General features: G+C 44.1%; 4 protein-coding genes across 8 annotated transcripts; all 4 read left to right on the top strand.

Moving 5' to 3' along the window:
- Positions 1-218: 218 nt before the first annotated feature.
- Positions 219-3,220, top strand: rpl36 (ribosomal protein L36). Of its 4 annotated transcripts, none has more exons than XM_004067641.5 (4): positions 219-354; positions 1,221-1,315; positions 1,465-1,599; positions 3,109-3,220. In XM_004067641.5, the coding sequence occupies exons 2-4, from the start codon at positions 1,223-1,225 to the stop codon at positions 3,196-3,198; spliced, it is 318 nt and encodes a 105-aa protein (XP_004067689.1). In that variant the 5' UTR covers positions 219-354; positions 1,221-1,222; the 3' UTR covers positions 3,199-3,220. The 4 variants fall into 4 exon arrangements, with proteins under 4 accessions (XP_004067689.1, XP_004067690.1, XP_004067691.1 ...); XM_004067642.5 differs by lacking the exon at positions 219-354 and adding an exon at positions 357-469; XM_004067643.5 differs by lacking the exon at positions 219-354 and adding an exon at positions 372-528.
- A 601-nt stretch (positions 3,221-3,821) lies between these two features.
- On the top strand, positions 3,822-8,720 carry pde6d (phosphodiesterase 6D, cGMP-specific, rod, delta). The gene is made up of 5 exons (XM_004067644.5): positions 3,822-4,115; positions 5,050-5,138; positions 5,318-5,443; positions 5,807-5,912; positions 7,640-8,720. Exons 1-5 carry the CDS (start codon positions 4,066-4,068, stop codon positions 7,719-7,721), a joined length of 453 nt encoding a protein of 150 aa, XP_004067692.1. The 5' UTR covers positions 3,822-4,065; the 3' UTR covers positions 7,722-8,720.
- Positions 8,721-10,069: 1,349 nt separating this feature from the next.
- On the top strand, positions 10,070-16,596 carry phb2b (prohibitin 2b). 2 transcript variants are annotated; one of them, XM_004067645.5, is made up of 10 exons: positions 10,070-10,221; positions 11,076-11,205; positions 12,379-12,463; positions 13,046-13,125; positions 13,331-13,515; positions 13,600-13,729; positions 13,894-13,997; positions 14,128-14,205; positions 14,295-14,374; positions 16,328-16,596. In XM_004067645.5, the coding sequence occupies exons 1-10, from the start codon at positions 10,201-10,203 to the stop codon at positions 16,350-16,352; spliced, it is 918 nt and encodes a 305-aa protein (XP_004067693.1). In that variant the 5' UTR covers positions 10,070-10,200; the 3' UTR covers positions 16,353-16,596. The 2 variants fall into 2 exon arrangements, with proteins under 2 accessions (XP_004067693.1, XP_078801806.1); XM_078945680.1 differs by having other exon boundaries at positions 10,184-10,385.
- Positions 16,597-17,139: 543 nt separating this feature from the next.
- Positions 17,140-20,769, top strand: commd2 (COMM domain containing 2). Its single transcript, XM_004067646.5, has 6 exons — positions 17,140-17,313; positions 17,647-17,724; positions 18,274-18,356; positions 19,808-19,882; positions 19,951-20,049; positions 20,200-20,769. Exons 1-6 carry the CDS (start codon positions 17,247-17,249, stop codon positions 20,401-20,403), a joined length of 606 nt encoding a protein of 201 aa, XP_004067694.1. The 5' UTR covers positions 17,140-17,246; the 3' UTR covers positions 20,404-20,769.
- Positions 20,770-21,119: the final 350 nt, after the last annotated feature.

Genomic DNA, 21,119 nt, shown 5'->3' on the forward strand with positions numbered 1-21,119 from the left:
GCACAAAATACTAACTTATGTACACAAAATGCAAACTTGCGCACAAAATGCCAATAAATCACTGAATTGTGGCCACAAAATAGTGATTTATGACATTTTTATTATAAGATAATATTTATCATTTAAATAATAATTTGTATTTTGTGTGCAATTTTTTCATGTCATGTTTAGAGGTTCGCAAGGATGTTTTGTAAACCTAAATAAAGCTATGCAGAAACCTTTTTCGCGCTGGTACAAGGAAGCTCTTCCCGACCACAAGGAGACGCTGTTTACCTCGCAGCCGCCCGCGTGCCGTCTTCCCCCTGTTCCGCCGCAGCGGCGGTCCTTCCGGTTAAGCGCCATTGAAGAATCCAGGTAAGCTAATATAACGAGCGCACCGGATCTATTAAAAATCTACGACATCCGCGCGCTCAGCGAAACTTCTCTCCGAACAAACTGTAGTACCGAACCCACTGCAGCTTCTGTCCCGGTATTTCATCAAAAATCCCAATCGAACCAGAGAAAATATCACCTCAAACTTGGGTTCCGGTACCGTCCTGTTTATGCCTTTTAAACAGACAGTGTGTTCTGCGTGTGTGATAGCGATGTAATGCAATCCTCGCACTAAATCTATTGGGTCTTGGGCTTTTTGCTGGTGCCGCGGTACTGGCTAATCTGTGTTTGCTTCATTTGTGGGTCATGAAGATGATATGGTCTTGTGGAGCGCGTTTTGTTGACTCGAACTACTAGTGAGCTTAAGAGAAGACTGGTTCTGTGAACCGTGGGGTTCATTCATGTCAGAGAAACACGAACGTTTTCTTACAGGACAAACCACAATCCAATGCAATTACACCTTCGTAAATACGCAAATCGTAGTTTGACTGTAGCAGACATGGTTGGGGCGGCCGATGAGAAGATCGCAGGTTCGGTTCCTCCGTTGCACATCCAGAAGTCAAAGTGCCATCGGGTCAGACACTAGACATTGTCTCTGGTGGTTATAGGTCCTTTGGTAGAAAAGCACTACACTAGTTTACACCAGTTACCATGGTTCTGAATGTTTTTCTGCTGTAATGTCATGTTTTCTATCAACCAATGGATGATCTTGACAGATACTGAAAGTGAATTCTTCAGGCAGATCTGATACGACTAAAGATTTTACCGTTTTTGTGTGTGCTAGCAGCAAATGTGTTTAGTCCTTCCTCATAAACAGATGTTTACACTCACTCGGTTGATCTTTGCAGACATGGCTATCCGATATCCCATGGCTGTTGGCCTGAATAAAGGCCACCCAGTCACCAAGAACGTGGCGGCTCCAAAGCACAGTCGTCGCCGCGGGGTAAGTGTCCGATGATGGCTCTGTTTTTCCTTCAGAGTAGTTCTTAACCTCCCTCGGTGTCATAGAGGATAAAAATTATTCCTTCGTGCCTGAAGTTTGGATCTCATGTTCTCGTCTCTGTGAAGCTGAGTTAACCCATTTCTGCGCAGCGCCTGACCAAACACACCAAGTTTGTCCGAGACATGATCAGGGAAGTGTGCGGCTTCGCTCCCTACGAGAGGAGAGCCATGGAGCTGCTGAAGGTGTCCAAGGACAAGAGAGCGCTGAAGTTCATCAAGAAGAGGGTAAGTTCTATCCTGATCTTCATGCTGTGGATCACGCTAGCCCTCCACCATAACTGTAGCAGCTCTGGGATGCAGATGCTCTCATCATTTCATAACTGTTGAGCTTTTGTGCTTCCTTCACACCCAACACACCAAAAAAGCGTCCACTGCCTCTCTGTTGACGCTTAAGATTTGCTGCTTGACGCTTGTCCGAAAATGTGTTTGTAAACATGACACTCCTGATGTGTTGTGGGAGGAGCTACTGTTAAGTTTTCAGCCTCATCGCTGAAGAGAAGCACTGGCTGTATGTCTCATTGACAATGCATGGAAGACATATTTGGTGTTAAGAGATACAGTTAATTTATTTTGAAGAGTTTTACAACGGCATCTGTAAACAGGTCAGGGTTCATGGTACGGTGAGGTTCATCTTCTGCTGCAGGAGCTACGCCTGATTGCCAGTTGTTTTAATGACCCAGTTTGATTACTCGTCCTGCATTAGTCAGAGGAGTAGCAAATAAAAATGAGAATAAAATGAGAGGAACTTTTTATTGTCTCCATATAAATAAGAAAAATATTAGGAAGTTCAGGAGTAGAATGATCAGATTCTCCTCCATGATAGTTTTGTACTGCACTCACTGATAATCATCAACCGTCACAGGCCAAAGCTCAGCCTCTGATTGGTTGACATGAATTTTCGGCCAAAGTCCAGATTTTTGAAAGCATCGCACCACAACGTACAAAACCCAATGCTGCCATACAGCTGTGGCTGACACTCAAAACCTGCCGGACCTCCGATCGCATCTGTACGTTGACCTAACATTGAAACTGGATGCCCCTGATATACGAACCACGTTCAGATTGAGCGTAGCTTTAGGATCTGGATGTGCGATGATGTGAAGAGTTTAGGACACAGCTTATCTGTTGTGTCTAAATTCCTTCACTACTCACCAGTTAATGTACTAAACAATGCGTTTGCCGTTTTATAGAGGTGTCTGAATTTACAAATTCAAAATCCAGTGCCCTAAAATCCTGCAAAAAATAATGTACACAGACAGAAATTCGTTGCATTTGAACGATTTTTCATGTGAAAAAAATTGTATGTTCTTTTTTTAAATATATGTATAAAAAGCGCATAGGTTTCTATCATCAGAACACAGTGGATTCACAAATAGTCCTTGTAAAGCCTTTATACTGTTTAGGTTTTTACTTTGGGAAATCTGTGATGTCATATTTGCTGTTTCAATAAAAACAAACATAGTGAGCATGGTGTCCTAATTGGTTTTAAAGTCCAGGGCACTAGATAGTCCCCCACTACACATATATTTAGTAGTTACGATAAAGGGAGGGAATTCGGACATTTCTGAGAGAGTCCAGCCGCCAGATTACAGAGCTGTGAGAAGCACTGGCTGTATGTCTCATTGACAATGCATGGAAGACATATTTCCGTTATGAAGGGTGGGGTGAGGTGATCTGAGTGGTTGAGGCAGCTCAGCCTCTTTGTAATTCTGAACCTGTTTCTGCTACTTTCAGATTGGGACCCACATTCGGGCCAAGAGGAAGAGGGAGGAGCTAAGCAACGTGCTGGCCGCCATGAGGAAGGCAGCCGCCAAGAAAGACTAAATCAATAAATTTTGTTCAAGTAGAGAGTGGTTTGTCTGTTTTCTTTGTTTGTGAGAACTTAAGTTACATATGCTCACAGAGCCTCCTATTGGCAATTCCAGCAATTCAGAATTCTTCAAGAGTTGAAGAATCCAGGCATTGACATCTACAAGTTCTCCATTCCATCTTGTTCTCAACTGAAACTTTATTTCTACTCTTGGAACAATTTTGTGAGTCGTGAATGATCAATTGGGTCTCAGTGAGCTGCCGGCTCACATTTCTCCCTCTAGAATGTAAATAGACAGCTGTTGTGTTCACCTCACTCAGTTTGCTGTCCTCTCCACCTGAAGCTTTGGCTCTTTGGAATGACGAACATCGATGTACGTTATTAAAGCTAAAAACTCTTAAAAACAAATCTGCATGTTTTTGTTAGTATTTTATGATGAACTATTAAAGCATTTATGTGTAAGAAGACAAAAGTTTTAAACTTTTTTTGCAAAAACCTGAAAATTAAAAGTTTGCTTAACGCAGGGTTTAAAAAAAAAAATCCGAGTGCGCGTTGAAAGCATCTTTAATACAGTGGCGTTGCCAGTGGTGACGCGTCTCTATCCACTGTAGACCCGCCCTCTCCTGCAGCTCTCTGTCTGATTGGCCAGCAGTTGTGAGTCTCACCGCTGATTGGTCGCCGTTCACGTCCATTGCATAGCGGGTATATTTAGCTGATTGCATTACTGGAATCGGATTTATCCGCAGTCCAACTGGATATTCTGGTCGTTTTCCACCCTGCGGTTCCGTTCTTACCCGAACCTGAGGGGCAGTCTGCATTTCTGCCGGCGAAGCTGAGGTTAACGGTCCAGAAGGTTCTGGGACCATCGGTGGATCCGTGACATGTCTTCAGACGAAGACCGGGCCAAGGAGATCCTCAAGGGCTTCAAGCTGTATCCTTTATGCTGTCGGACGCTGGGTCCGGGCCTCCCGGCGCCGCAGCCGCGATCACAGCCCGGTAGCGGGGGTTTGTCGTTGAGGGGGACCGAAACCGACCACCGATATGCTGTTAGCATCTGTGATATTCGACTGAGTTTACGAAACCAGGGTCTGCGCGCGGCGCGGAACCCGTCTGGCTAGCTAGAACCAGCCGCGGCTCTGCCGTGTTTACCAAGATGCTGAAGAGTCCGAGTGGTACACGAATGCACCACGGATTCGGCACTGAAGGAAACGAGCAACTTAGTATCCAACTGACTCGGAGCCGGGTCAGACCACAGAATCAAAGCTGAAATTAAATGGAGAGTCAGATCAAAGCCAGTACCGGGTCAGAGTGAGGTCTACCGGTACCGGTTGGAAGGGGGGGGTTCATCTGAATACCCAGAGGTCTTTGCAGGCACACGATGGTGATCCAGAATCTGAAACTAGCTTGACCTGAAGGTCCAAGGACATAAATGAATCTGCAGGCGGTGAAGAGGAGGAGAGCCGTCTTGAACTGAAGATGAAGATCTTTATGGTTGAAAACTGATCTTCATCACAACGGTTACTGGTCTGGGACTCTTCTCCATCCCAGTTTGTGTTCTGACAGCTGTGCCAAAGCTCTGCTTCATAGTAGGCGGCTGGTTTCTCCGCTCCAAAGTAAATGCAGATCCTGCAGATTAGACTGAGTTACACTTGAGGGGATTAGAGGAACCTTTGAACTCAGCACACTTTTCCAGGGGGTGGGGGGGGGGGGGGTGTCAGGTGCTGATCACCAGTCCTGCCTGCTCACCTCAAGGCACGGGCCACCACAGTGGCACTTTGGTACAAAAAAATGTTGGTTCTGAGCAGCGTGGCGGTTCACAGCAGCTCCTGGCTTGAGCTCTTGACTTCACTTAACTCCTTTGGCAGAAACTGGATGAACCTCCGCGATGCGGAGACGGGAAAGATTTTGTGGCAGGGGACTGAGGACCTGTCGGTACCGGGGGTGGAGCATGAAGGTAGGTCGCCACTCGGAACTGGACTCAGGACAAGCTACTAAAGACAGCAGAGGGGTTAGCCTCTCACACAGCCAGGAGGGACTCTAAAGAACTGATGATCCAGGAGGATCTGCTTCTCTGAAGATGAGCAACCGGCTGAGCAGTTGCTCTTCTGAAGCTCATATCCTCTGTTTTCTCAGCTCGCGTACCAAAGAAGATCCTAAAGTGCAAAGCGGTGTCCAGAGAACTGAACTTCTCTTCCACGGAGAAGCTGGAGAAGTTCAGGCTGGAGCAGAAAGTTCTCTTCAAAGGACAGTGTCTAGAAGGTGAGATGCCAGACGTCTTTCCATAGAGCTAGAGTGTGTCTGCTTGAACCCCAGAGAATTCACACCGACAAATGTTTCTCCTTCATCCATCACTGCAAGATTGTTCATATTCGCCTACCCGTTGTCATAGTAACCAGCATTGGTCTTTAACAAACAAGTCTAGTTTCCCTCAAGCTGCTACACCAGTGGATTTTTTTTCCCAAATCAATTCTGTGTTCGTGTTCCTGCCAGGGCGTCCCAAAGGGGCAGCTGTTTCTCAGCTCTACCCACGGGACGCCCCACCCTCCTCATCCCAACATGTTTTTCTGGAGTTTCCAGAGCAACAAGCAGCACTGTGATAGTGTGTCTTTTGTGCATTTGCAGAGTGGTTCTTTGAGTTTGGCTTTGTCATCCCAAACTCCACCAACACGTGGCAGTCACTAATCGAAGCTGCTCCAGAATCACAGATGATGCCTGCCAGTGTTCTGACGTGAGTCTACGTCTCCTGTCTGCTGGTGATGTCCTTGCTGCCTGGCCCATTTCATGAAGCAACCGCACTAATCGGACTTCTACGTCCTCGAGTTTAGATCTGCACACTCTCACAACTAACTGTGCATGACTGGCATGTGCAAAACTGCACAGGCTTTAAAGTGCACACACTCACAATTGTGCACTCTTACAACTGTGTTCTCTCGAAGCTGTACATGCTAACATCTGCACACTCTCACAGCTGGAGATGCTCACAACTGTTAACAATAACAAAAATACACTCACAACTGCACAGTTACAACTGCACATGCTCACAATTGGGCATATTTACAAATGCAGTAGTTCTAGTTGCACAATCTGACAACTGCACATGCTCACAATTGGGCATATTTACAAATGCAGTAGTTCTAGTTGCACAATCTGGCAACTGCACATGCTCACAGCTTCACACACTCATATGCCCACATTCAAAACTGCACACACTGCAACTAAAACACTTAAAGGTGTACTTGCATAAGTGGAATGCTCACAATTTACATTTGAAACGCTACTCCCAGCTACCCATGCTTTTAACTGTGTGTGACTAGGGGTGTTAGAAAAAATCGTTTCGGCAATATATCGCGATAGGTCATTTGGCGATACTTGTATCGATTCAAAATGCTATCAGGACGATATTTATTTAATTATTTATGAGCCCTCCGACCGCTAGTTGGCAGCAGAGCACACGGAGCCTCTTTGAGCAGCTCTACACCACACAAAACAACAGGAAGATCTGAGCTAGAGGCAGCTTTATTCATTGTTATGAGACATGATATACTTAATTTTTACTTGGGATGGGAACCGAACCCAAACTCTGAGCCATGTTGCTGCCAGTATCATACAAAAACGCGAATGGCAGTGCTTTTTAGCGGACTCAGAGACTGCAGCTGCACCGCGGCTATTGTGAGAAAGCGTGGCTGCAGCAGCGGTTCAGACTGAAATTTACACAAGCATCTTTGCCACATAAAGCGTCTCCTTCATCCTATCATGCTGCTTCATCATCACACTTTATTGTTTCTTCAAAGAATTTGTGTTTTTGAAGTACCAATATTGAAAATAAACAGCGCTTTATTTCCTCAATCATATTTTTAGAACCTTATTGGTTAAGGTACATTCACTCCTTTTTTTTTTCTTATTGTGGAAATCAGACAATGTTGACTCTTACCTTTCTATAGTTTAAGTTACCAGAATAAAAGAATTATAAATTTGCCTGGCTAAAAGCAACTTCTATATGAGATACAGTTGCAGTGCTTAAAATTGTGATCATTAAATAAACATAATTTGACCATTTTATTACAATGGAAGACATACAATTCCGCGGAAAAGAAAGAAAATGTGTTCCGGTACAACATGGGATACGTAACGTATCGTCAGACTCTTGTCTGTGACCACAGCTGTGCATCCCATTACCTGTGAGCTCACAGCTGCACATGCTTACAGCTTTTCAAGCTCACAACTATGCACACGTACAACCTACGCTTTGACAGTTGTGATGCTCAAACTCCATGCACTCATATTAGTTTAAAGTGTGCAGCCCAATGGAGGACTAGCTTCTACTTGTGTTTCTTACAACCAACATGGTTGTGTTTGCATGCATTCACTTGTGTTTTTCATTTTGCTGCTTGTTGTGTGTTAGGATGTTAAATATTACAGAACGTGGTGTAACTGCAGCCCTTCTTTGTCTTCTAGTGGGAACGTGATCATAGAGACCAAGTTTTTTGATGACGATCTCCACGTTAGCACATCCCGGGTCCGGCTTTTCTATGTCTGAGCCCGAACTAGACCTCTGACTGTGCCCTCTAAGTGCTGACGTCCTCCACCGTCACAAACCACCACGGTTAGGTCCAGTTGGCAGCAGTGGTGCTGATGTGGAGTTGGCACGCTCAGGTCCTCAGTCAACAAAGCGAGCTTCGTGTTTTGGTTGCCCCCCTGTTTTGAGGGCAATGAGGAGCCGCACTGTTTCCAGCTCCAGGAACCTATCCCCACATTTCTCTTCCACCTGATGGACCAAAAGCCTCCCCTTCACTCCTCTTTTTGCTCCCTGTTGAACCCGTTTGGAGGCTCGGTTGTTCGGGAACATGACCTCATGTCAGACCAATAAATCTGTGTGTGAACTGCTCCAGATGTTCATGGAAAGCTTTCTCTGGACAGCACTGCTCACGGATTTGGCCACATCTGACCGAGGAGTAAAATTTCAGGTGTGTTCAGATCCTGATGGTGCTGCAGGTCCGTTTCAAATCAAACTTCCTCTTGGCTGTGTCCCATTTCAGAGGTCACCCTCTTTGTTCAGGACCATCAAGCATCAGGTGAGGGCAGGTACTCACCTGTGTGCTGATGGACAGTTTGAAAAGGGCTTTCGTTGGTTTAGTACAGAACCTTTCTTAGCTCAGAGACACAATGACTGGATTCGGCGAGCGGCCCCTGAGGTGGGACACAGCAGCTCCGGTCAGTCCAGGTTCAGCTGACAGACTCTCCTAACTGCTGTCCTCCAGAGGAGTCACCAGATGTTCACCAGCAACCTCAGAGAGCTTTATGAGTGTCAACTGTGGAGCCTTTCCAAGCTCTGTTCCACTGCAGCACTGAGGCTTGGCTCCATTTTTCCTGTACAGCGTGAACCCCTGCAGCTTTTTCCTGAACATCCTCATAGATTTTGGAAATTTCTCACTTTGTTTTTTTTGTTTTTTTTAGCTGCTCTCTGAACCTGTGTGGAATAGATTTGTGTTTTACTATGACAAGAGTTGTGAATTAAAGTTTAACAATGTTGTAATAACACAGTGTCCTCTTTTTAATAAACATACAAACGCAGCACATCTGAACATCACAGTTGAAACTGAATAAAACCGACCTGATGTGACAGTTGATGGACTGTGACTGCAGCTCGTTACAGATGCAGGAGCTGAAATGAGTTTCGTCATCATTGACTGTATAACAGAACTGGACTGACCCCCCCCCCCCCCCCCCGTTCCAACTAGGAGGTGCCGGCTGGATCCAAGAACTCAAAGTCTCAAACTTCAATGTCACAATAACCATTCTTGCGCTGTTCCCTTTTTCTTGACATGTTCTTGCTAATCCTAATTTTGTTTTCATATTTTGTCTGTAGTTCATATTATTCCAGTTATAAACTAGCCAATCAGATGCCTCAATGAAAGCAGGTGGCCTTGCGTTGAACATGTCACATTTTTTTTTTTAATTTTCCTGAGCCTGTGCTCAATGAAAGGAGGTGTGTCCTTCGAACATGCTCACTCCTCATTGGAGAGACAGGTTGCCATGAAAATGTTGACTTAGTCGGACTCAGACTTATCACGGTTTACTGAGGACGTCTGGCGATGGCTATTCTGTTGAAAAATGGCGACTAAATTGATTTGCAGATCATTTTCTATGGGTGACATCACGCATGCTTGGTCCAGTTCTCTTGCAGTCAGTGGTCCAAGCTGTCTGTCTCTCATAGTGAAACAGCCGCACAGACAAACAAAAACTTGCAGGTTTCGAAGTGATTTAGAAATGTGAAGTCTGTATAGAATGGAAGTTCATAACAGATTTTTTGGAACTGAACCCAAGACTTCACTCCGACCATCTTTTGGTCCATTTTCAAAGCGTTCCCATTGGTCTTTGAATTATTATTATGCCATTTATCCAAAACAAAAAACCTGTTTCATTTTTTAGGACATAGTTTCTGCAGAGCGCCAGGAGTTCATTAGAAATTCACCTCTGATATGTGGGCAGCACAGTTGGTGCAGAGTAAGTCTGCCCACACTTCCCAACATCCCTCTGTTTACACTCTCTCCCACTAGCTAACAGTCTCCCAATGACCCCAACCTTCTTTATACGAGGATGGTTCTCTGAATGCATCAGAATGAACCAGAGCAGAGAGCTTGTGGCTTGCCTTAGGAACACGAACATCACACAAGCTTTTTCAAACAGCATTTTTCCGTCTGCTCCTGATTCACAAAGATTTAATTAGAAATACTCAGAAATGCAATTATTAGCTTACATTTCTTTATATCCTGAGAAAAACGCAACAAAAACACGTCAAAAACATAAAAAAAACCCCACAATTTTCATTGGAGTTGGTCTTCAGAAGAAAACACAGTTGGACCAGCTGCAGTACCGTTTCTTACTCACAGGAGGCAGCAACACCGGATCCCATATAACTCATTGGGATCCACCTACTTCACTGCAACGTCATGTCCCAGCATGCCTTGCGCTAAACTGCGTGCGCAGCGAGCTGACCTTGGGTACCGTTGAACAACATGTCGAGCAGGGAGCCGAACGTAAGTGTTCTGGACCGTAAAAGAAAGAAGGTTCCGGTCAGATAGCGCTGTGTATCCGCTTAGGTCAAAGCAACTGACAGGGTAGTTGCTAACTGCGCAAGAACCTCGCGCCGGTGTTTTGCAGCCCACGTGACTACTTTACCTTTGCGGAGGCACGGGTTATGGTAATGTGTGCCGTTCATGTAAAGAAGTGTAGTTTAGTCTAGTTGGAATCTACAGTCTTAGTTCAGACTGATAGTTTATTTAGCTGTAGTCAAATGTATAAGTTGCAGTTCCGTCAGTGAGTTCGGGAAGCGCGTTCTACGGTTCTGACCCATCTTCTCACGAGGGAGAGATGGGAGCTGCAGTCAGTCAGGCAGGCACAGCTCACTACAGCTCCTGCTCTCCATTGTTAGTCCGGAAGGCATCTTACTGTGACCCGGCTAGGGATTAGAACCCGCAACCTCCTAGCTAGTACAGAGTGGTCACTCATCCACTGTAGTTCACAGAGCTGGTTAGTTTGGATTGGTTAAGGAATTTGTAGTTTTTGTCCCAATTTTATTCAGATGAGTTTAGTTATGACAGGTTTAGCTCAAACTGGTTAAGGTTAGTCTGGTTTCTTCCAGACAGGTTAGTTTACATAGACTGGTTTAGTTCAGACTAGTTTATTTTACACTGGTATACTTTAAAATAAACCTATTTAGTTTAGAATAAACCAGACTTGACCCTAAAGCAGTTCATATGGCCTTTTTTATAGTTTGACCAATCCGTGGTTTGCATTAGACTGGTTTTGTTACTAGTTTAGACTAGTTGAGTTCATTCTAATCATGTCTTTTTTCCCATCCATCCCTGCTGTTCTTTGGATCCGACCACAGCGCTTCTTCCAGCACCTGAGAGATCTGTCAGGCCGGATGTCGTCTGGCGGTCGGGGGGCGGGGCTTGGACTTAAGCTGCTGCTGGGAGCCGGCGCTTTGGCGTATGGCGTCTATGAAGCTACATACACAGGTGAGGCCAGGAATCTGGTTTCTGCTGTAGCAACTGTGATCATGTGTATCAGGGGGTAAAGTGTAAGAGGATAAACAAAAACAATTAAAAGTGGACAAAGCAGGACCAGATCAGGAAGATCTACAAATAAAGGTAGTTTGTGAATTTGTGCATCTGCAAGATTTAACGCTGTGATGACCTTAGACAAGGAGGAACTTATTCAAAAGTGTCTTTGGGTAAACACCTGTTTGGACTACTGAAGGTCTTAGAATGAGCAGCGTCTCACCTTTTTGTCCATGTCCTTCACAAACAACCAGTGCAAGCAATTTCAAGCTGTGCAACATCCATATCACAAAGGTCTGCGAAAATCGCAATAAATTGTAAGCCTTAAATGTGCTACAACAATCTTATGGCAGCTTGAAGTATTTTACAAATTGAAAAAATCCCTTTATTCATTTGACCAATCAGATACAACCCTTCACGTTGTTGACAATCGGATGGTGCTTTTATGTTAGATGTTTGCCTCCTTTTTAGACGAGGGTCATTTGAAATATAATTTAAATCTTTCCCGCTATTACTTTTTTTCCTTTCCGACCGTGGTCAGAAGCGCGGGGGACTGAAGGCGGATCCTCCTTCGGGGTTCACTACCCCGTTCAGACCCTCAGATTCTCCAGAGTCACAGAAATTCACATTTAATTGGAAATGTGAACGGCCTTGCAAAAAAATCAAACTTTTTCAAAAAATCGTAATTGAGCATTAAGCCTTGCAGTGTAAACGTAGCCTTAGTAAAGGTGATGTAAAGCAGCTGCTGTTCATCCAGAACGCTGCTGCTCAAGTCCTGACCAAAACCAGGAAGGACGACCACTTCACTTGGTCTTAGGCATCTACTTCCTGTTGCTCAGAGAACAAACATTAGAACAGATCTGATTGTGTTAAATTCTCTCCATGGCTGAGCACCAAAGTACATCTCTGACCTGTTCAAGTTTAGATAAAAAGAAACTTGTTTTTAGATCAGTGTATGACTACTGAATGTCTTTGATCAGCCTTCGTCTTTTTATCTGGTTTTCAAGTGATAAATTGTAATTCATCATTTTGCTGTTTAAGTTTACTGTTGTTGTTTTGTATTATATGCTTCGAATTTGCCCATTTTTTTGTTCCAGTCACATTGAATAACCTTGTTTTGTGTGTGTGCAGTTGAAGGCGGTCACAGAGCCATCGTTTTCAACAGGATTGGAGGGATGCAGATGGACACAATCCTGTCAGAGGGGCTTCATTTCAGGTAAGTTTCACTGAGTCGGTTGTGACAGAAAGGGGTGTGGTCTGTGGTCTCTAGTTCACTGTGGGGACTTTAAGAAGTAAATTATAGCATGTAATCATGCCCAGCTATTCCCTCGGGTCTGACTGGCAGGCAGACTTGCTTCCATGTGGACTGACTTCTGTTTTAAATCGGTTCTCTGAAGTTGGTTGACTTCTTCTGCGTTTGTGTCAGTATGTCAGAAAGCACCAGTTCATAACTTGGAATGTCTCAAAACACTGCTCAAAAACATCAGACAGAGCTTTATAAATTATAATTGTTTAATCTAATTTAGTCCAGATTATTTTACCTGTATTTCAATGAAAGCTGCTGAAATGACCAACAGATTGCATTGAGTTTTGGTGCCTGAACCGAGCGAGCAAACGGTAACAGTGGAAAGGAACATTTTCTAAATAGAAAATTAGGAAAGAAAAAAAGCAGAAACAGACTGTGTAAGGATGACCGTGTGCCTCGGGCAGATGTAGTTTGAGAGGACAGGAAAGAGACGGACACAGACGAACTGGAACATCTGCTACAAGGCAACGTCTGGTTTGTGTGTCTGTGCAGGATTCCATGGATCCAGTACCCCATCATCTATGACATCAGAGCCAAACCCAGAAAGATCTCCTCTTTGACAGGCAGCAAAGGTAAAACTCTCACTGTCTTTGCTTGGGGGTTGGATGTAGAGCTGGCCATGGTTTCTTTTAACTACCTGGGCCAGGTGTGTATAATCCATGACTGGTGATACCGGACTTCCTGTTATTCGGGGCACCTGTGTAAGGTTCTTGTGTCATTGTGGTCCCTCTACATTTGGGTGAAATAAAATTGAACCTTCTTGTGTTGTGTGTGTAGACCTGCAGATGGTGAACATCGCCGTACGCGTCCTGTCCAGACCTCTAGCCTCCAATCTGCCCATCATGTACCAGCAGCTGGGTAAGGACTACGATGAGAGGGTTCTGCCGTCCATTGTAAACGAGGTTCTGAAGTCTGTGGTGGCCAAATTTAACGCATCGCAGCTGATCACACAGAGAGCTCAGGTGAGTTGGAGCTCTCCTCTGTAACAGGCGACATCCCATAGTGAGGTCTTGAGCTCTGCTAACGCTGTGCTCTGATTGGAGCAGGTGTCCTTGCTGGTACGCAGGGAGCTGTATGACAGGGCCAAAGACTTTAACATCATCCTGGATGACGTGTCCATCACCGAGTTGAGTTTCAGCAGCCAGTATACTGCTGCTGTGGAGGCCAAGCAAGTTGGTAAGTGGGCACACACCTGCGCCAGGTAGAACCAAGCCTGCAGTCACGTGATGGCAAATAACAAGCCGGAGTGAGAAAATAAGCCGTTGAGACACAGTGAATGGGACTTAAGCCCTCATTAAGAGCCAACCTTTGTGTCTGTGTGTGTTTGTGCGTGCCTATAGCTCAGCAAGAGGCCCAGAGAGCCCAGTTCTACGTAGAGAAAGCCAAACAGGACCAAAGACAGAAGATCATTCAGGCAGAAGGAGAAGCTGAAGCTGCCAAGATGGTAAGCGACAGGGTGACCCGTCAAGGTCTACGTGTTTCTTCCAGTCAGGCTCAGACAAAACCAGGTTCTGACTGAAAGAAAAGTTGTTGAGTTGGTTTCAGCCACACTGATCGATCTGTCTGCATCTCAGCTTGGCCAAGCAGTGACAAAGAACCCAGGTTACCTGAAGCTGAGGAGAATTAGAGCGGCGCAGAACATTGCCAAGACGGTCAGAGACGTTTTTTCCTCTGCAGCACAAGAGTTGTTTCTGTCTGTGAGGATGATGATGATGATGACGGAAGATGTTGTTTCCTCCAGGTGGCGGCGTCCCAAAACAGAATTTACTTGAATGCGGACGGTTTGGTCCTGAACCTGCAGGATCAGTCGTTCTTCAACACGTAGGTTCACACACAAAGGTCGCACTGACCTCCCAACATCTTAGGCTTAACAAGCCTAAAACCTGCTTGTACTAATGCTAACAGTGATCTTCCAACATGCTAACCCTGACCTGTAAAGCCATTGTGGTCTATGCCGATCTAGTGAGCACTGATGGATACTTGTTTTTGCAGTGACATCTTGAAAATGGCGATCATCCTCTGAAGTGCACTAAGTAGTGAGGGAATTTGGACACAACCAATGTGTTAATGCTAACAAGCTAGCTCTGACCTACTCACATGGTAATGCTAGCAAGCAGTGTTGCCAGATAGTCATGGTTTTCCAGCCCAAAAGTCATCTAAAAAGCGCCGGGTTTCACAAGAAAACGATTATTTAGCAGTAATTACTCATCCTTTAATTAATACTTCTCATTTTGATTGAAAGACCAACTTTGAGACATTTTTAATGATATTACATCCACAATTCAATATCTGTAGAATTAAGAAAAGTGCCATCACTGTCCATTAGGTGGACAATGTCCATCTAACTTTTGTAAAACATGAATTTTTGTTTGTATAGAACAGATCGATTATTCCAAATCAAATCAAACTGTGTTTGTATAGCACTTTTTCAACTTGTGCTACTCAAAGTGCTTTACATAAAAACACAATTAAATCCTAAAAACAAAAGACAAGACATTACACAAATATTTTGTCTAAAACCCCTCAAATAGTTGGTGTTTGGACCGAAGTTGTGGATGTAGATTACCGTATTTTCCGGACTATAAGTCGCCCTTTTTTTCATAGTTTGGCAAGGGGTGCGACTTATACACCGCAGCGACTTATATTAGAAATAAATTCAAATAAATACATTGTTAACCCTCCTGTTATGTTCATTTGTGAGGAACAGAGATGATGTTCCTGGGTCAATTTGATGTTTGAGGGATGTTAAGTGTTAAGAGTATGTTAAGTGACTCAGAGAATCAGCAAACTTTTTTTTACAGTAAGATCTTGAAGGCTAACAACATAATATTCTATTTTCCAATGATTTCATAGATTCAGAAATGCAATAAAAATGAAAACTGTTTCTACAAATACAGGCTGAAAACAGATTATTAGTTGGCCAATTATGCTTCATGAAAGGAATAAATAAATAAGTTTGAGAAAGAATTACTGTGAAATTATGAGATAAACAGTCTGATATGATTGTGTCATATAAGGTTGTGCAAATTATTAGTTCTTGGTCTCAGATTTTGTCAAATAAATTTCCCGTCAAAATGCGACTTATAGTCCAGTGCGACTTATCTGTGTTTTTTCTACTTTATAATGCATTTTTGGTCTGGTGCATGCGACTTATAGTCCGGAGCGACTTACAGTCCGGAAAATACGGTAATTTCCAATAGACCAAGACTTGTTTGTGGTATTTAGAAAAATTTGATTGGTAATTTAAAAGGATCAGAATCACATTTAAAACAAATCCGTCCCACCCACCATCTAAAGCAGATGTGAAGGAATGGTAAACCAGATTGAATGTTTTAGCTCCTGTATTTTCAAAGTCAGTGGCCTTCATCTCGCCTTCCTCCCCTTTTATTGGTCAATTCCATTCCGACAGGACAAATCAATCTGGTTTCATCCCAGGAATAGAAATTGATTTATCAACTAATCGATTAATTGCTACGCCCCTACAAGAAAGGGTCTTGAAAACCCTAAGCGGGAAACTCTTCGATACATAAGATCGCAAAAATGGAGTCAAGTGACCTCTAACTTTAGCCTAAACAATAAATGAATGTTTTTCTCTTAATCGCCAAGATGATGAACTGCTGTTGTGCGTGTGGACTGTCGTTTGTCCACATGCACAGTCTAATAGCTTCATCTTAATCCACAATGTTTTGGTGATTGTCCATCTGGATGGAGCCACACAGCGACCTTAACGTTGGCTGACCTTCATGCTGCTGAACCAGGTTCTTGTGTTTTCAGTCTGTCCTTGATGCAGAAGAAGTGATGGAGAGAAAGAGGATGGCGGCTCAGCTGGGACCTCCCCCTGACTGATAGACAGCTGCTTTGGTGGGGGGGTAGAAAGGGAGTAGAGATACCAGTACCACATTTACCCCCCGTCTACCTGACTGGATGAGAAGATCGTCATCCTTTGTTGAGGATTGGTTGTTGCCGTGTCCCAGTTGGAGCAAAAGATCCCGGTGACATTTGTTGTTTTTGTGAATTTATGAAATAAACTTAAATCCAACTGAGTTAAAGGGTCTGGTTTCTTTTTGCATCACCTGGGGAGGGGGGGTTGAGCCAGAGCTGATGAGATGACCTTCAGTTCTGCAGTGTCCAGGTGTTAGACACAAACTGACATCAGAGAAGAAACATGAGTCTGAGAAGAGTATAAAACGATAGAAGACAACAAATCCATTATTCCACAAAGGAGAATCATTGTTTCATCTAATTTCTGACCTTCAGAAGATCATTCAGGCAGATCATCTGGTAGTTGGAACCTCCATATATCTGCAGACCTTTGTCTAGGATTGCTCAGATCCTTTCAGCAAAAACATCCTCACACTCACCAGCTGTGAGGTTCTTAACCATTTTGCTGTAATAGAACTCAGACATGTAATCCAAAACAATGATGGAGAGGAGAACCAACATCCTGGATCGAATAACTCAAAAGTTAAATCCTCAAAATTTCTCTCCATAATCCTCAGACTCATGTTGAGGTCGACTTTTTGGGGATCTACAGGTTTGTGGGCCAGACCTGCAGACAGTTCCGGGTGTGTCCACCAGAGGGCGGTGTGGACGATGAGACTAAACCACCACAGAGGAAGAGGTTGCTGTTCTTCCTGGATCTTTGAGTGAAAACCTGTCAGTCGTGGTGCTTGTGAGCTCGGTTCTGCTCAGGATGCTGCTGGTTCTGACCGAGGAGCACAGAGAACACCTGTCCATGCTACCGCAGGTGGAGCCTTCAGGTAAACCTCCGCTCTGACAGCTCCGGGGAGTGCGCGTGACTCAACGCGCGTGACCCAAACACTGATGCTCCTCAAAGCAGGGTGCACGCGCTAATCTGAACAATCTCAAACGTATTTCAGGAAAAGGACACACAAACGTAATTACCATAGCAATGAGTTTAAAGAAAAACTTTAATTAAATAAAAAATAGTGAAAACCAAATATCTATCACTGCAGTAGGGGGAGGAGCCAGCTTCCATTGAGGGTTACACCTCCTGATTTCCTTTTATATGTGCTGAAATTGATTTTTACACGCATCACCTGAACGCATCATGAAGGCTGTTTTTCCTTTAGTGGTGGGGGAGTTCGGTCGCATCGCCCTGGAGTTCCTGAGGAGAGGAACCAGCCCGAAGATCTACGAGGGAGCAGCCAGTAAGACTGAGCCTGAGATCCTCTCTGTGGACAGAGGCTCACTCTGTCAGAGATCCTGCGTATCACAATCAGGAGACTTGTTTTAGGAAGGAAGCTGCACCCTGAGCTCTCCAGAACATTCTCACTTGTTGAGCCTGAAAACTTGTCCAAAAATAAGGAAGTTGTAGAAGAAAGCAATACGCATACAAGTAATGCTGCTAATGAAGTCTTTGGAGTTTTCTTCATATTTTAAAGAATGCACGAAGACAGCAAAGTGTTGGTGTCTTCTGAAAGAATGTGAGCTTTCAGCTTCACATGCTGATAGCGTGAGCCAATGATCTGACCTTATTAACATTCTGAATCTTCTCATCTATGATTATCTGACCTTTTGTTGATGTAAATCGACATGAACTGAAAACTAAGTAAAGTTCAGCCTTTATTTGGTGGAAACAGGTATGTCAACAAACTAACAAAAGTCACCAGAAGTAACGATTCCCCTGAAACTTCAGGTTAGTGAAGAAGAACAATATCTGCATGTGTAAAGAGGAATGACGGCTTGTGTGTTTGCAGGAAAGCTGGGGGTTTCTGTGGAGGCGGTGCAGCAGGGGGTGGAGGGCCTGATGTTCCTCCTGATGGAGAGCTCCAAACACACAGTGAGCCCCACATGCGCACACTCATGCACATCCGAACCCAATGCCGAACAGATGCTGTGAGAAGTTGTTTATGGAACTGGGTGTTTTTTTTTTTCTTTCAACTTTGTTGAATGTAGTCCCAATTACAAACAAATGCAGCAAGTGCTCCATAAGTGTGATCGTTTATTTGTTATTTATTCCTTTACAGAAATAAAGGAATGAAAAATAGGAGGCAAGAAAGACTTAATCTACATAAATGATCTAAAAAAAGAGTCCAGGAAATCACATTGTTTGATTTTTAAAGAATTTATTTGTCGAATGGTGCAAAAAATAAGGATGTTTCTCCTATGAACAAATGAAGAATTTTATTCCTCACAGACCTTTAACTTCTTCTTTATCCCTTGTGCTGTCCTAGGCACTTTAACATTGGGAGTTGGGTCATCTAGACCCACCTTTATCCACCTTTGTCATGGTAGGGAGAACACGTCAATGGAAGGGTGGGGTCACCTAAGATAGCACAAGGGTTATGAAGCTCTTCTGTCCTCTACTGGTTACCTTTAGTGATGTCACCAGTTTAACCTGGTTATCTGTATAAAATACACACATCCACATCCTTGAAGTCCCACTCTGATCATATTTTTGTCTTTTCCAAGCGTTCCCAGTGATCTTTTAATGAGGATTTTCCCATTCTTAGGCCAAATCACAGAACTTGTGTGGTTTTCTAGGACATAGTTTCTGCAGAGCGGCAGGAATTTATTAGAAATTCACCTCTGAGTTGTTGATGTAGAGTAAGCCTGCCCCTGCTTCCCATCATCCATCTGTTTATCCATCCATCCATTATCAGAGCTATCCAGCAGTACAGTTCTGATCCAGATTCAAGCTCAGACGAGGAAAACAAAGACGAACATGGATCTGTTTGTCTGCAAGTGCTTACATTAGAATGGAGCTGCGGAGCAGGAAGCTTGTGGCCCACCCAATGTCTTTTCTACATCATGATCTTTTTCAAATGGCATTTTTTCGCCTTCTGATTGACAATGATTGGAACAAAGACTGAAAAATGCAAGTTTGAGCTTACATTTCTTTTTATATGTTCTCCATTAGGAGAAAAATGCCACAAGAACACGTTAGAAACACCAAAAACGGGATTTTCATCAGAATGGGTCTTTAAACCTGGTTGCACACTCACAACATTGACACTAACACGTGGAAACTCACAGCAGGTGCACCAACGGAAACAAGTTACAAACACACAAACGTGCACGCTCACTACACAATCACGGTGGCCCACATATGTATGCTGACAACATACACCAACACAAAGATCATGGTCTCTTTGAGGTTTTTACTCCTGAGGCTTGCAGCACATCATGAATCCAGAAGTCCAGCTGAAGGCAGTTTGGTTCTTCCCAGCAGAAGTCTGGTCAGGTTTTTAAAAGGATCAACATTTGACCTGGTTCTGTGTGTCTGTGCAGATATCTGAAGTGGACTTCATGGACTCTGTGCTGATTCTGGGCTTTGGTGAGGAGCTAAACCAGGTGCTGCTACAGGTGAGTTGTGGTGCTTGGAGTCAACAGTCAGAGCTGCTCCCATGGTGACGCTTTCAGTTTCTCTGCAGCTGTATCAGGATAATCAGGTGCAGATTCGCAGAATCCTGAGCCAACTGATTCCAAGTCAGCCAGCCTTCCATCAGCTGGAGTGGAGGCTTGATGTACAGGTGAGAGTCTTGGGGAAGAACTGTCAAATCTAGAGCAGAAATATCTGGATCTATAGACTGTCCTGAAGTGGAGCCCCCTAATCCTGATTCTTAGACTAGGAAGAACCTCTAACGCTGGCGAAAGCCTCACATCGGATTTCTGTGTTTCAGTTGGCTAGCCGCTCATTACGGCAGCGGCTGGTCCCCACGGTAACCATGCGGCTGATGCTGTCAGAAAATGAGGAGGGCCAGCGCAGCACCAGAGTCCTGCAGACAGACCCCAGCACCCTGCTGCACCTGATCTCCACTCTGGAAGCTGCTTTGGCTGCGGTGAAGACCAGCCACTCTCGCCGCATCCTGAGGAACATCAAATAGTTCCACCAGAGCGCCTTTGAGTCACATGGGAGGGGCTTAGCTGCATCTCTGACAGAGCCCTCTTCAAAGGGCAGATGTTCCTCAGATCAGAGTCCAATTCTGAAACTTGGAGCTTTGAAAGACAAGAGAGGACTTTGCACAGGTTTGGGAATGTGACCATGAACACTTCACAGGGCAGAGCTTCAGCCAGACCTCCGGGTTGGGAGGTACCTGTTGTAAGTTCTGAAAATCTGCTTTTGGAGTCTGACTAGTGTTACTGCTGTGGAGGCTGTTTCTCCTCCTCCTCTGGAGTTCAGCTAATGTTTGCCTTCAAGCTGCTGGTCTTGGGTCTAAACTGAAACAAAAATAAACAATTTGTACACAAAACCAAGCTCTCTCATTGTTCTGCACATGTTCCTGCCTCCTGCACCAAACTGGCGCACAAGACTTGTGAGTTTTTCAGACACTGATGCACATGTAAACACGTTTACGCTCGAGCACGTGTAAATGTTTTTGTAAATCTAAAGCTGTGGTCTGTAGCAGCTGCCATAAGAAGGTACAGCTACAAATAAAAATGAATGAATCCAAACTTCTGTTGAGTTCATCAAAATCACTTTATGAATGTGTGATTTTTATAAGGTTATAGTTAAATGTACAGTAAGTTTGGGATGTGTCTGAACTTAACGAAGGTTTATACAAGTATATCTGAGTAAAAAAAATTGATTTTCTATTTGCAA

This window comes from Oryzias latipes, chromosome 4, assembly GCF_053564925.1.
Source record: "Oryzias latipes strain Hd-rR chromosome 4, Olatipes_Hd-rR_3.1".
NCBI classification, from domain to species: Eukaryota; Metazoa; Chordata; class Actinopteri; order Beloniformes; family Adrianichthyidae; genus Oryzias; species Oryzias latipes.